Below are 15,446 nucleotides of genomic sequence, written 5' to 3'. Positions count from 1 at the left end.
AATCTGGAGGTTGCTATCACAGTGGTAATAAAAAGGCAGGTATACAGTGATGGTGTGGAGGCTCATCAGGATGCTTATTAAGGGGTATATTCTCTATAGCTGGGGTGTTTCCTACATATTGTGGTGTCATGCACACTTTGGTCACTATTTTAAAACTCAGTGGTTGGATATGCAAGGCAACACTGGATGCATACAGGCATGCATGAGGATGTGAGGTGACCTGAAAACTTGTGAACACACCTGAGATGTGTGTAGCACTAGCCTGTTGCAGCTGCTTGGTGTACATGTCTTGAGCAGTCAAGTAGATGAACTCTTCACCTCTGGTGACCCACAGAAGGGATGAGTTCCCATGGCTACTTCTGGCCAGGTGAAGACAACCAGCATGTGATAAGGACAAGATAAGCTACGCTCTCATCTGCAGAAGACTGGGAGTCATGCCAGGTAGATAAGCCATGTACTTCCCCCACCCAGATCTGTGCATGCAACGTGTTCTCTTTTAATCTCAAGGGGATTCTATTTGATAATGAAATATGTGATCACCCAAGGATTAACCCAGACACAAGTGCAAAACTATCCAGTCTGGATACTAGCAAGAAGGACTAGCCAAGGAGTTAAGTAATGAGCCCTTGAGAGCTTTCAGTTGAAAATAACTAAAATCAGTTGATATGAAAAAGATTGGTTTCAAATACACCCATATCACTTAATTGCTGGTTTCTGTGAGGTTGATTGTACATGTAGGAATGAAGCAGGATTCTGAATTAGGTTGTGTTTTCAATTTCTCAGAACTCTTTTTACCATATCTAAGTCACCAAACAAACCCAAGTTTGGGTGCACGGCAAATGTTTGCTGTGCAATCTCTTGCTGGTCCTCTGATTCAGCTTACCTGAGCAACATTCTTACTTGGAAGGATGTTGCTATCTTTCTCCCTAGCAGTCTACAGATTCCTTTAAGGCAGGAGTCCCGACTTTTGTATGGAAGCCATAAAAGAAAACCAGTAATCCAAGATGGCAGTGCTGCCCAGAGAAACTGAACCAGTGGGATTGGATGGTTGGATTTATGTGTGAAAAGATACATATGCAGATATAGACAAATAGAGATATGTAGATAGAGATAGATAGGCAGAATGTTAGATATGCATAGGCAGACATAGATAGATAGATAGATAGATAGATAGATAGATAGATAGATAGATAGAGACAGATATAGAGAAATAGATATTGATAAGTAGAGATAGATAAGAGATAGATAATAGCTGGGCTAGCTAGATATTAATATGAGGATATAGATGATAGATAATAAATGAATAGATGATAGGTACATAAACAAATAGATGATATCTAGCTAGTTAGATGGATAGATAACAGATACAAATATAGACAAAGATAGAAGGTGACAAATAGGTTTTTTTTTTTATTTTATTTGGATTTTTTGGGGTTTTTTTTTGAGACAGGGTTTCTCTGTATAGCCCTGGCTGTCTGGGAACTCACTCTGTAGACCAGGCTGGCCTCGAACTCAGAAATCCGCCTGCCTCTGCCTCCCAGAGTGCTGGGATTACAGGCATGCACCACTACCGCCAGGCCTGACAGATAGTTAATAAATAAATGGAAGAGAATTTATTAGGATTGGATGGGAAGATTTGGAGGCTCACAGCCCCATAATCTGGAAGCTGAAGGACCAGGGCAGCTTGTAAGATTATTTGATTCAAAGTGGATGCTCCAAGGGCTTGGAGATATATGGGTTGGACTTAGCATCTGACCACTTAAGAATGAGAGAACAGGGAAAATGGGGGTCCTGGGTAAAGTAAGAGAAACAGGTTGAATTTTACCTGCTTTTGGGTAGAGTTAGGAGGGTCATGGGCTTTCAGTGCATTGGATGGTGCTACCCACACTATTGATGGTGGTGTTTATTAAGTTTACAAATTCTAAAGCCAGTCTTTCCACAGACTGCATCATAGCACCTAGAAATTCTGCTGTATCACCAATCTGGGTGTCCCTTACCACAGTCAAGTTGATACCAAAAATTACTAATATCAAAGAGCAACAAGAGAGTTCAGTTGGATGCTGGCTTTTGATGGCCCACTGGTGGCAATCTCTCTGAGGCTGCCCACGTCATCTACCTGCTTCCCAGCACTGCTGCGCAGTGATCACTCCACTGACCAAAGCTACCATCTCTGATAGAGGTGAGTGCATAGAACAGTTGAGGATCTGCTGTCGACAAGCCGGGTTTCACTGCCCTTCAGACTCATCATGTCTAAATGAAGATAAACCTTTACAGAGCAGAATCTTCTACAGTGGAAGAAATGGGGAGGGGGTAAACTTTGTGACACTGAGCCAGGAATGAATTGACAGCTCTGAAATCTGGTGGAGGTTATAAGAGTCATTAGAATGTCCATGGAGTTCTTGTGACTGGAATTCTCTGTGAAAATCACAGACCGTATTTCTCAGTAGATCCTTGCTGAACAGTGATGGATTCCTAGCAGAGAAAATAATGTCTGTTACAACATAAGAAGCATGGTGGCCTTCACTGTGTGGCACACTATCTCAGTCACACTGGAATAGGCTAATTTCCATTTGGCCAACTTGATGGAATCTGGATGAAAAATGGTAGCATAAGCTTTTATACTTAACTTTTAATCTCAGGCTCTTAATATAATATAATATTTGCTTGTAAAAGGTTTTGCAAAACGTTGCCTAAGAAGGCATGATTTTTCCCCCTGAGAATGGAACTGAGTTTTTCTGAACTCCTGAGTTCCCCATATCCGCAGGAAAAGAGGAGAGGGTGCCTTCATGGAGTTGTGAGGTCTTCCTCGTGATGCTATCTTCCTTGGACTTCAGGATCTTACAGCATGGTTCCCGTTAGCTCCAACAACATAGAAGCCATGCATGTATTTACACTGTGCAATGACTAGCACCCAGCTATGCAGCTCAAGGTGCCTGCTCTGAGCCTCACTCAGCCCAGGGTGTCTCTGTTCTCTTTGCCTCTTACTATTATACTTGCTTGCTACTCTCCTTTTCCTAGGCTTATGAGGGCCAGAAAGTGGAATGTGGTGCTTTGGATAAGGCATGCTCCCATGGGTTCAGGTATTTAAACACTTGATGCCCAGGTCAACCTTGTTGGTGAAAGTACATCACTGGAGGAGTGCTTTGAGAGCTTTTAGCCTCATACAGTGTCTAGGTCACTCGTTGCTTCTGACCTTGGGGTATAAATGTCATCTTTCAGCTTACCGCTCCAGCTGCCTGCTGCCACACTTCCCTGATGTGATGGATTCATCCTCCTGAAGTGAAAATTAACTCTCTTTTTCTGTAAGGTGCATTAGTTATGATATTTTATCATAGCAACAGAAGGATGTATTGGGTTTTCCTTTTTGTGTTAGAAAAGAAAGGAAATCTTTAGGCAAGGGGTGATATGAGATGTCTGCTAAGTAGGTGATGGAGGGGAGGTTTCCTGAGGTCCCAGTGAATGGTAGTGTAGACCAGGAGTTAGCTGTGATGACAGGATGGATCCACCCTATGAGGGATGAATCATGTGACAGGTCCTTGCTGGCATCAGCTGGGAGGAGGATACAAGGAGAAATGTCTTGGAGACAAAGTGATCTGTCACAAACCACGCTAGGATTGAAGGCATGCTTGGATGGGGGAGCAGCAGCACTCACCTAATGAGTGCTTTGGGGCTAGGGATTCTGGGGATTCTAAGAGATACCTTCAAGAACAATGGTAAATGGTCTGGTTACAGACACTTTGAGTATGCCCCTAAGTACAGACAGGAGGAATTGTGGAGTTAGAAGGAAGAGGTGAGCCTCAGGTATGCTGTGTTGATGTGCCTGGTCTTACCACAGGCAAGGCAGTGGAGTACGCATGGTAGCACCAGACTGAACACATCTCTCGAGTAGACACAGGTAGGGGACAGGACCACCACACCAGCAGACTTTCTATTCTGCCCTTGTTTAGATTCTTGTCTGGGGGAGAGATGAGAGGTCTTTTGTCTCATTGGGGAGTACTATTTGTAGGCTCACTACCCTCAGCCTCCTGAAGTCTAGACGCATGACATGCTTACAGTAAACGAAGATGACAAGACACTTGGGAGAAGGGCAACAAACCAGAATCGGGGTACAGAGAACAGAGCCAAGAAAGATGAGGGGAGAGAGAGGATATGAAGTGGGCTTGCTGGAGATAGACCCAAGGGGGCTTGATGGTCCTCTGAGACTCAGAGGCATGAGCACCCACTGGAGCTGAGACCTGGCTGCCCTGGCTTCCCAGACAGGCTCAGAATTACAAAAATAAGCAACAATACTAGATATGGGGGTGGGGAAGGGTGAGCTTTGCCACAGGAATTTTGGGGGGGTATAGAAGATTTTCTTTATCTTAAAGTCTACAGACGCTGGGCACTGGAGTCTCTGAGCTAGGCTGGGAGGAACTATTTGCAACAGGGAGCTTTGGCTAGATCTAGAGGACAGACAGGCAGACGGGGGAGAGCGCTGCCTGATCTGCTTTGTCTGGTTGAGGCTGGCTCCTCGATCTGTCTCACCACAGCTTTGTTTTGTCTGACTCCTTCACAGCCTGGAATTCCTGGGGTCTGCATGCAGTCCAGATGGTTGTGGTTCCTGTTGCTGGGACATTCTGGGTTCACCCCATTGGGTTCCCAAAAGTAACGTCTGGCATGATTCCCAAGAAGCCAGTGGGAAAGGACAAGGGCTGCCTTTGGCTCTGTCACAGCTTCTGAAGACAATTGATAAAGGAGCAGAGATAAGCCCTGCCTAAGCCCCTGTGAGAAGATGAGGCAGTCAGAGTCAGTCTAAACTCATCAGTCACCAAGCGTACTGAGGCTGTAAAGATGTCTCTCAGCTCTCTATTTCTCTGGCTCTGGCCCATTTGTCACTAAGAACAGAGTGATCCACAACACATCAGGATCTGTCATGATCACCTGACCACAGCTCCTTGGGCTCAGAACCATACAATGATTACAGGACAACATGAGTGGCCATAGGTGAGTGGCAGGTCCAGAGAAAGGAGGGGAGTGCTGAACACCTCCATGGGTTCATTGGTACCCAGTTTTTGACATTTCATATGGGGTGTGGTACATAGGAGGGTTGAAAGGCAGGACCCTACCATCTACTTGGAACTGGGTTTGTCCCTGTGTATTTCTATGCGTTGTACTTAGAACCATTTCCTGGCCCAAAGCTACTAGAGACTATATCAGAACACACAGTTGAGAAAGATTAAGCAAAGTCCTCCAACCCAGAAGAGGTTATCTGATGACCAGGAATTTCTGGACACTGTAGTCTGAATATGGTGAGGTCCAGGTGCAGGGGGCAGGACCAGCACTTGCTTTTAAGGAGATCTGCGTTTATCTGTTTATGTGTATGAGCATGCGTGCACGTGTGTGTGTGTGTGTGTGTGTGTGTGTGTGTGTGTGTGATCATGTGCATTTGTGTGTGAATGTGTGTGGGTGTGCATGTGCATATGTGTGTAAGCATGTGAGCATGTATGTGTGTGCGTGTGTGTGTGTGCCTGTGTGTGTGTGTGTGTGTGTGTGTGTGTGTGCTGCAACAGTAGGTCCTTCTTTTAGAGTGTTCAGGGCAGCTATCTGCAGCTACTCCAGTGATTGGAGCCTTACTGAGAATTATTGATGGAGAATGCCTGGTCCAGGGGCAAAGAAGCTAGACCATTGTGGTGACAGGAGTATGCACCATGGAGAAGGATCACACAGAGTGGAATGAAAATATGTGTGTGGACAAGAGACAGAGGCTCATGCTGTGGCTGCCATCGCTGCTGTCGCTGTGGGGATCCAGCTTTCTGGTCTAAATCACTTTCGCATCTGCTAGCCTGGGGAGCATCTCGCTGTCCAGTGCTTTCCAGAAAACGGAGTGCTTATCCCCTTGTAATGAGAGCTGCAGGTCCAAAGCTGCTTAACACTCCCCTCCACAATCAGCAAACACTAGCCACATCCTGAATAAAATGTGGTACTGGGCAGTTACATGCGCCAGTGTTGACAGCAGAGAACAGCAGATAAAGGCTGTGGTCAGGCCTGGCACAGCCTGGGTGAGATCCTTTCAGCCCTCTTCTGAAGAAGACCAGTGTAGCTAGTGCCTTGGCGTGGGAGGCAGAGAAGGGGCTGAGTTTCCTAGCGCTGCTCATCCTGACATTGGGAGATCTGGCTCAGCTCCCCTGTCACTGTTTTCCCGGAGAGCAGAGCCTCAGGCAAAGGGTGGCTGCTCTGTTTGCTCCCCCACTTGCTTATGGTTCTGTACTGTCTTCAGCACTAGGTGGAAGGCTGCCCTTCTTGTAAAACTGTTGTTCCTTGTAGAGAAGCCAACAGCGGTCTGTCTGGTCCTATCCATGTAGAATCCAGCTGTATTTGCTTATGTCAATTTGTGATTGCATATTATCTCCTTGTGGGACTGCGACCATATCTTGGTCTTATATAGAGATAATAAGAGGTTCCTAGACGTTTTCTCTGTTGTCAGGGTCTTGGAGAACTGCTTTAGAGAGTTGGTGAATCAATATGGCTGTGAGACTTGGAGACCTAGGACTTTGGAATGTGTCATCTAGTTCCTTAGCATCCTATATGATTTTGTTTTGCTCTGTCTCTTCAGGGAACACAATATAGAGTTTATTTCTTGATCTGTGTATAAAATGGGTTGGGGAGTCTCTCCACATGGGTAGATGAGATGGCCTGTACTCAAGGCTGTGGTGTGTTCCTGCAGCAGCAGACGACCTTTGCAAGTGAAGCAGCCCACCTGGGTGAGTGGTCCAGCCATGGGGGCTGGCTTTCCCACAGTTGATCAGCAGATCATCCCTTGTGGGAAGGGATCTGCCTCAATCCCAGGAACTGTGATGGCCTCCCATGGGCCACAGCTATGGCTGGATACCTCTGAGCCAAGGGGAGTACTACACTGGTTATTCCGATTGTTTAATTTGGCCAGAGCATGTGATGTTCTGGTCAAATCAATGCTAGACACTATGCTCTGTAAAAGCGCTTTCTAGATGTGATTAATGTTTGAATTATTAATCTTTAAAGGAAGATTATGTGCCAGCATATGAGTTGGCCTTAGCAGATGAGCTGAAGGCTCTACAGAAAAAAAAAGAGGTTCTCCCTGAAAGGGAGTTGTCCAATACTGAAAAGGTAGTTTGGTTGGTAGAGGGCTTGCCATACAGGGACAAAGCTGTTGTTCCACTCCTAGAACATTATAATCCAGGCATGGTGGCATACCCTGACAATCTCAGCACTTGAGGAGTAGAGGCAGGGGGATCAGAAGTTCATGGTCATTCTTGGCTACATAGTGGGTTAAAGGCCAGCCTGAATGGGAGCTGCACCTCAGTTTGCAGCCAGTTCTCTTAGATTCACAGTTTAAATGGTGACAACATCTATTTTGTTTCCAGACTGCAGGCTTCCACTGTATTGCTGCTGCAGGAACACACCACAGCCTTGAGTACAGGCCACCTCATCTGCCCTTGTGGAGAGACTCCCCAACCCATTTTATACACAAATCAAGAAAGAAACTCTATATTGTGTTCCCTGAAGAGACAGAGCAAAACAAAATCATATAGGATGCTAAGGAACTTAGATGACACATTCCAAAGCCCTAGGTCTCCAAGTTCTACAGAACTTGAGGTGAGTGAGCTCTATAACCTATAGTCTATAATCTATAATCTATAATCTATAATCAGTGAGCAGTCCCTTGAATGACTTCTTTCCATACCTCGGTGGGTTCTGCATCTCAGGAGAGCTCCAAATAGAGTCTGTAGGGATTGCTGCATAAATGCTTCCACACAGCACACAGCCTCCATCACCCAGCCCTGCCCCTTTCTCCGGCAGATCGGATGGACATGGATGGAGAATTTTTCTCTTAGGCCAATCACAGTTTCTCCACGACATTTTATAAACCCTCTTAGAGACTGCTGCCCTGGTATCCCCTGCCATCCCTTCACCTCAGCAGTAGACCTCATGAAAAAACCATGAAACAGTTCCAAAGCACACCATACAATATAAAATTTATTATAAAACTTCAGCAAATATAAATATCTGGGTTCTACTGGGAAGGCCCTAGGTGGGGAGACAAGAAATAAGCACCAATACTGAGGGAGATGGGAGGAGAGATTGGAGGTGGCCATGGGCCTTTCCTTTGAAGGCCATTGGCGTTTGCTCTCAGCTCAGAAGCAATCAAACTTATGGGATATATTTAAAAATCACTCAACACACAAACCATAGCTGGGGGCTTAACACTAACAGCACATCGGCCCCTTGACTGATTTCTACTATAGGGGACCCTTTCTTTCCAGGGACACCTAGATTTTAATGCAACCTGTGCTTCTGATCCCTCATTTAAAACAGAACACTGAGAAATGGGTTGAGACAGGAACTCACTGTAAAAAAGCTGAGGAAGAAGACAAAGTGTTGAAGTTGCTTCTCCAGCTCAGAGACAGGAAGTACAAAAAGCACCAAAGCGGGAACGTTATTTTTTCATTTCCAGGTATACAGAGGCCTATATCAGAGCCTCCCACCCCACTTGCAGGTACCTGTTCCAGCAGCCACCGGGGCAGCAAAGAGTTATCCCGTACCTGTCTCTCAAGGCCTGTAAACCTTTCATGATGAAACTGGGGTCTCCAAAGTAGGAGGGAGGATGGCGTGCTGGATGGCAGATATATGAACATTTTCCCGATTTCTTGGTCTTTTTCTTTTAAGAAATGCATCCAGCATTGCCTAGCTTCGATCTGGCTGTCTTTAGAACTTGATTAGACTGAACACAAGCACGGGGTGGGGGGTGGGGAAAGCTGCTTCCTGTCCTCTGCAGCCCCGACTCTCCCATCCTGGTGCGGTAGGCCAGCCCGCAGGACCCCACTCCCCCACCCAACAGGAGGTGATCAGAACATGTCTTTGTGGGTGCAGTTATGTGTTCCCACACTCAGAAACACATGGATGCACTCTAGGTCAGAAGACCCAGTCCTTCTTCCAGATCCTGTCTCCTTTGGATGCATCCCAGTGCACACTGCACAGCTCTCAGGGCTGGCCTCTCTCTGTCGCAGGAACATCTCCTCGTTACCAGCTCACAGGTTGGACTTGGAGCAGGTGTTGCAACACTGCTTGCTGTAGAACCTGTGGCTGCACATGCCGTGCTGAGGTACCAGGTAGCACCAGTGGAAGAGGTCTTTGCAGAAGGTGTCTAGAAACAAGCACACTGCATGTCAGCCCGAGATTCTGACCAGCAGCCCTGGATTCTACCTGCTACCTCTGTTGCACAAAGAAAAGTGAAATGTGTTGTTGCCAAAGAAGAGCTCCCCTCCAGGCTGGTTATGGTTTGAATGTGAAACTTCATCTAGAGACTGTTTTGTCTGGACTCTTGGTTCCTAGCTATTGATGGCATTCTGGAAGGTCATGGAACATTTAGGAGGCTGAGATTCACTAGAAAAGTTGGGTCTTGAGGCTGTAGAGCCTGGCCCTGGCTTTCCTTCCTGTCTCTACTTTCTGACTATGGACACAATGTGACCAGCTACCTCACACTCCTGCTCCATCCCCCACTCACACCCTACTATCAGGACTGTACCCCCAGGTACTATATAAGCCAAAGTGTATGTGTCTCAGGGGGTGGGGGGGACAACTCCCTGAAGGTACTTCCTGTGAAGTATTTGGTCACAGCAAGCAGACTGTTATTAATATGAAGTATTAAAGGGGTCTTGCAGGAGAGTTGTTTTCATAAAACCTTTCCTACATAACTGGGGTCTTCTTGGGCTAAATGCACTGACCCAACTCCTTGTTCAAGCAGGACATACCATCCACCTGGCTCTCGGGATGAGCCCAGCCAGAGGCTGCCTCCCAGATGATCTGGTCGAAGGTTCAGTCCAGGCACGCAAGGACATTTAGGTTTGTCCATTGCCTAAGGTCTTTTGCATGTACACAAGAATGGCTTTTAGAGTCTACCCAACGAATAAGGAGGTTTCGTATATTTCAAGGTTACTTTTGCTAAAATGGTCTTTCTAATGACCACAAGTCGCATACAAAAAGATGTAATATATGCCTTTTAAAGGAGAGAGATATCACCAAAGGCTCTGTCCCGTCTTGGGTGGGATGAGAGTGACAGGGATCGCCTTGTGATTATTTCATTGTAAAATTGAAGGAGGAGAAAAGAAGGGATGGCCCCAACTCCAGGGTGTTCCAGCCAGCACCCCTATCTCCTGAGTTCTTCTAAGGAATGTCTCCGGAAGTGTGACATCACCACCAGAAATGCCCAGAAATGCTTATTCAGTCCAGCGACTCTGACGCTCACCTCTCTTTTCTGCAATGGGGCAGAAATGGGTGTTGCACGCTGAGGAGGTCTCAGGTTTCTCATGCAGGAAGCAATCTGAGGCTGGCTGTCCCCCCAGCAGGCACTGTACGGTCCTCCTCTGCACACCACCTCCACAGCTGGCCGTGCACTGCAAAAGCCACACACAACAGTCATGGGCTGCCAGAGTGTCAGCTCAGCTCCATCACAGGCGTGCCCACTGGTCAGAGGGCAGAGAGACATGACCAAAGGTGGAGATACTGGAGTAAGATGGTGCTTGGCCACAATGCAGACACGGCAGCTCCATCTTACTCCCCTCCAGCATGCACTGGGGTCTATGTCCAGCCCTCTCCTAGAGCCCCAGAAACCAGCCCAAGCTGGGGTACTCCAGGACCTGGCTGTTATCACCCTTCTTAAGGATCAAGAGAAGACAACCTGGGTCTGTTGGGATCCTCTCAGGTGGGAATGTAGTGCTGAATTCTTGACTAAGGTTTCCTGGGATCAACATAACACACTTGCTAAAGATACCAGTGTCTCATACAGGAACTCAGGTGTCTGTGGATTGGTGTAGGATTGCCTCAAATCATAGACAGTGTGAAAAAGGGAAATACTCAGATCCTGTCCCCAGGGAAGTTATCACAGGCTACTCTTATGTTAAAATATAAAATCAAGGAAGTTTTTGCCCACATCATTTTGGTTTCTTTTTAATGTACTTGAGATAATGCGATTGTTGATTGACACTGCATCCAGTGACGGGTACTTTCTCACCTGTGTGGGGCTTTGTCTTGAATCTGGCCTTATCATGCCCATGGTTCCAAACCCCTATTGCTCCTTCACTTGCCCTTCTCTGTCTTCAAGGTAGCCATATTCAGGATTAACTGCAGATATGAGCCTCTGTCTAGAATGTTCTCGGATGAGTCACTGACAGACATAGGAAGCTAGTGCACATAGGAGGACACCAGGTTGCTTTCTTGTGGCAAGAAGGAACAGCATCTTTGGGGACAAGATGGTGCCTTTCCTGAGAAGCCTGGGGGCTACAGGGGTGTCAGTCAGGTCCCGGATTCCTAGGCATGGGCTAGCATGCCAGCCAGGAGCTCTTCGAGTTAGAGCATCATGTCTCAGCACTGTAATCATCAGTAACTCAGGGGAAATGGAGGACGAGCTACAGAGAACAGCGATCACTAGCTGCCAAGGAACGCCTGTCAGGAAGACTGCACAGGAACCCTCTGACACTAGCTGCGGGCAAAAGTGTCCGGACGCACAGCGAGACTGACGGAGGAACTCTCAGGGGCCCATGGAGAGTAGTTCACCCAAGAAAGAAAACAAAACACGTCTAGACTGGATGATATCAGCTGGCTTTAGCAAGACGAGTGGCTCAAGTATGTTAAGAATGTGAGCAGTTAAAGGGGCACCTGGAAGACGATGTGGTCAGTTCTCGGCTGGGATGTCCTGGTGCGTGGCAGGCAAACCGAACACTTGCTTACCTCACAGGAATCATACTGTGAAAGCTCGAACTGTGCATGACGCCATCCTCATGCTCGCCCACACTGTCAAGGCAGCACACTGGCGCCATCCCACCCCATGGAACTGGAGCATCAGGGGAGGAGCCAGCAATCCCTTGTCTATACCAGCCCACCAGCCTCAGACAACTGGATGCTGAACTTGTCCTTGCTGCCTGCCACCATTAGAGCATTCAGGGTGACCTCAGATTCAATGGGACCAGAATATCACATCCTATCAGACGAATCACCTTCCCTTCCCCAGTGAGGAGGGAGTGAAGTTGGACACACAGTCCTGGGAATCTCAGCAGAAGGAACTGCATTTGGTCATTTCTTCCTCTTTGAGTAAAGTTCTGTTCAGGCCCTGAAGCTGATAGCTGGAACATTTCAAGATCAGTGAAAGTCACCCACGGTTCAGTTTCAACTTGTAACTATGGCAACCAGAACAAACAATGCTTTGCGCATCTGCCTGTTTTGCTCCTGAGTCCCTCCGGGGTCAGGTGGGTCAGCAGGTTTCCCACTGTGTGCATGTTGCAGAAGCCACTTCAGCCCTTTGGTCTTTGCTCTGTGCAGGTCAGGCCCCCCTCCCATTTAGCTCATGGCACACAGAGCTCTTGGGACGTGGGCAAACAGGACTGAAACAGCCATGGGTCTAGTGTCACAGGGGACATCTGTAGCCATTTCTGTCTACCTGCTCCTCATTCCTCAAACTGAACCTGTTCCTGTTCAGCTGAGGATTCTACTCAGTGTGACATTGAAATGTGTCCGACCTTATAACACAGTTTCATAGCATCTTCTACAAGACCAACTTTCGAAAACCATGTAATTGAGCTACCAAAATAGAGCCTATGTCAGAGTGGGGGGGACACAGGGGAGGGTGTGTCCCACTCTCTCAGAGGAGAAGGGGAAGGAGTGGGGAAGGAACGGTGGGAAGGGCAGACCAGGAAGGGGGACATCGGTCAGGATGTAAAGTGAATAAAATATCTCCTATCGTTTTACATAAGTTATGATTCTAAGTAGGGAAACACTTTCACATCTCCTCTGCAGGTTGAGGGCCACAGATTGGATACACTTTGCAGTTTTAAAACTGTTATATTTGGTTTGTTGTGTCTTGCCACCAATTGATTCCTTTTATTAACAACTATTAATCACCCCTCACTCCTGTATCAGGCTGTGTGTTCTAGGTGTTCAACACTCACTGATGGACATGGGGACTCAGCACCTGGCCTTGGGGTTCCTTGGAAACCACCCATCAGCATGTGGTCCTCAGCCTGGCAGTGCAGTAGCCTTGAGCGCCCAGACCCTCAGCAATGCCACCTCCTCACTGTTACCTCCCGGTCTCCCCACCCTCTCTCTTTCAGTCTTGGCACTAACCCTGGTGATTGAGAAACCCTGGTTTAGAGACTTTGAGACTTCCCTACAAGGGGGGAGGTATATTTATGTAAGAAACAGCCTCTGAACTTCCCAACATTGGATTGAAAGGAAAAAGATGTTCGGCTCAAAACTTTGGCAATGTTCTGAATCGATAAAGATTGCAATATACAAGGAGATGAAAAGAAAATATGAAGTTAGAAAATGTGTATTTCTTTTTCTCTCCAGGGAAGGGGAAATGTGGAAACTGTTTATCAAGTATGCAAACATAGTGGCTTCGAACTTAGCTGTATGTTTAGGATTTTCATCACAGAGCTCTTGGGTCTTCCATTTACACACAGATAAGATGCTCCTGGGGCTCTGGGGAGCCAGCAGCCCCAGGGCTGGAAGGCAGGGAGCCAGCAGGGGCCGGAAGGCTCATTGGATGCTTGCTGTGGCCAAGTCAATGACAGCAACTTTGGGAGGAAGAATGTTAAAGGAGTGTGTGGACCATCAACGCTTTGTCATCTTCTCAGGATATCCAGAGAACAATGTGCTGGTGGCACAGACTGTCCTGTCCTGTGTGTCCTCCCCTCTCTTTCTCTACAATCATCACAGTGTTTCAGTCCTGTCTGTTATTTATGAACCCAACAATGTCATCTGTGACACAGCTACTGACCTCACGTAAGTCAATGACCTTCTCAAGTAACCTGTACTACCCTGGTCGTGAGGTAATCCTGCTCTGGTCAGCTTTGAAACACTCATCTCTGACATGCAAAGTGAGAAACGTTTAACAGGTGATCACGTTTAAGCTGTTCCCAGCTCCCAACAGCGTGGGAACCACCAGATACTCAGTCCTGACTGAAATGATTTAGGTTTGCCTTATACCATGGAACACTATAACCTGAGAGGATAAACAAAACCCTTTGAGCCTGACCCCCAATAGCAAATCGCCATAGCATCCTTTAACTGGGCTAAGACTAAACCTGTCTGTAGTAGAGGTTCAGTCAGTCACAGACCATCCACTACTACCTGAAAAATTTCCAACTAGAAAATTTTCCACAGTTTATGGGCAGGGTCATGGTTACAAATGTTTATGGCAAACATACAATATAAGCTATTTCTTGCTCCTTAAAGTTATGGTATTGCATCAACAAATGAATCACAGTAGATATAAACTGTAGTCAGTTGATACAAATGACTCACTAGATTGGGTATTTCAGACCCACCAAAACTATTGAAGAAGTGCGATAGGTTTTAGATTTGGGTCAAGTATTGATAAATCTCTACATACTCCAAGAGAATAGCACAGACCATAGAGTTGATCAACACTGGGGCTGGGATGGACCATCTGGGTTGGTCAACTCCACTAGTCATATGGGCCACATAACCACAAACCCTATCTACATTTTGGGCTTTGACCCAGCACCTATTCCTGCAAACAGTTATTTTCTCCCCAGGAATTTTCTGTGAAGGCAGGTGCTGCTTTGTTTGTAGCAAGTAGTGAGTTTATCTGGCTCTCAAATCCTTAGAAATTTACATACACTAAAACAGTCACTAGCCTTTGAAACTAGGAACATGGTCACCAGGCTGAGGGGTTAACCACAGCCATGTGTGAAGTTTTAACATAAAGCATCCTACACAGGCTCGGGTGTTTTTACATTTGATCTTCAACAGGTGGCGCTGTTTTTGGAGGCTACAGAAGTTTTAGGAGATAGGGACTAGCTAGAGAAAGTGGATTACGAAAGTGGGTCTTGGGCTGTGCTTCTCTCTCTGGTTACTAGAACAGAGCAGCCTAAAAGGATTATCCTGGGCAGATGCAGGCCAGAGAGGTGGCTGGAGGTACATCAGTTGCCTGCAGGCCTCAGCCGCTCTGAGTTTACCCAATATGGAAGACACCAAGCAGTGAGTGAGGAGGCAGGACATATGGGTGATGGACTTGTAGAACCAAATACCAGGCAGAGAGTTAGGAGGTGGGGCACAGATGAGTGATGGATATGCAGAACCAATCCCAGGCAGTGAGTGGGAGGTGGGGCATAGGTGAGTGATGGACTTGTAGAACCAATCCCAGGCAGTGACTTCTGAGAAGGCGGGGCATAGGTGAGTGATGGACCAGGAGACCCCAGAGCCTGAAAAGCAGACGAGCAAGGGACTCAACTGCCCGGAAGTCAGGTAGAAACAAGACACAGACGTAGGGCAAGCCATAGGAAGGAAGGCATAGCAGAGGTGAGGCTGTGGGTAAGGAGGAAAAGGGTAGGGAGGCCAAAACCCCTAGAACAGTGTTTCTCAACCTTCCTAATGCTGCGACCCTTTCAAACACCATTCTTCTACTGTGGTGA

At 47.0% G+C, this 15,446-nt stretch overlaps 1 protein-coding gene across 1 annotated transcript in view; it reads right to left on the bottom strand.

Annotated features, from left to right (window-relative positions):
- Positions 1-9,044: 9,044 nt before the first annotated feature.
- Positions 9,045-15,446, bottom strand: part of Adamts16 (ADAM metallopeptidase with thrombospondin type 1 motif 16) — a 125,353-nt gene continuing 118,951 nt past the window's right edge. Inside the window, exons 22-23 of the mRNA XM_052159967.1 lie at positions 10,262-10,409; positions 9,045-9,160 (exon numbers count right to left, since the gene is read on the bottom strand). Of these exons, the coding sequence (XP_052015927.1) occupies positions 9,045-9,160; positions 10,262-10,409 (264 nt within the window). The remainder of the gene's footprint in view (positions 9,161-10,261; positions 10,410-15,446) is intronic.

The sequence above is a fragment of the Apodemus sylvaticus genome, chromosome 16, assembly GCF_947179515.1.
Source record: "Apodemus sylvaticus chromosome 16, mApoSyl1.1, whole genome shotgun sequence".
Classification (NCBI taxonomy): domain Eukaryota; kingdom Metazoa; phylum Chordata; class Mammalia; order Rodentia; family Muridae; genus Apodemus; species Apodemus sylvaticus.
Note: the sequence above shows the minus strand (reverse complement) of the source record. Positions and strands in the feature narration are given on the sequence as shown.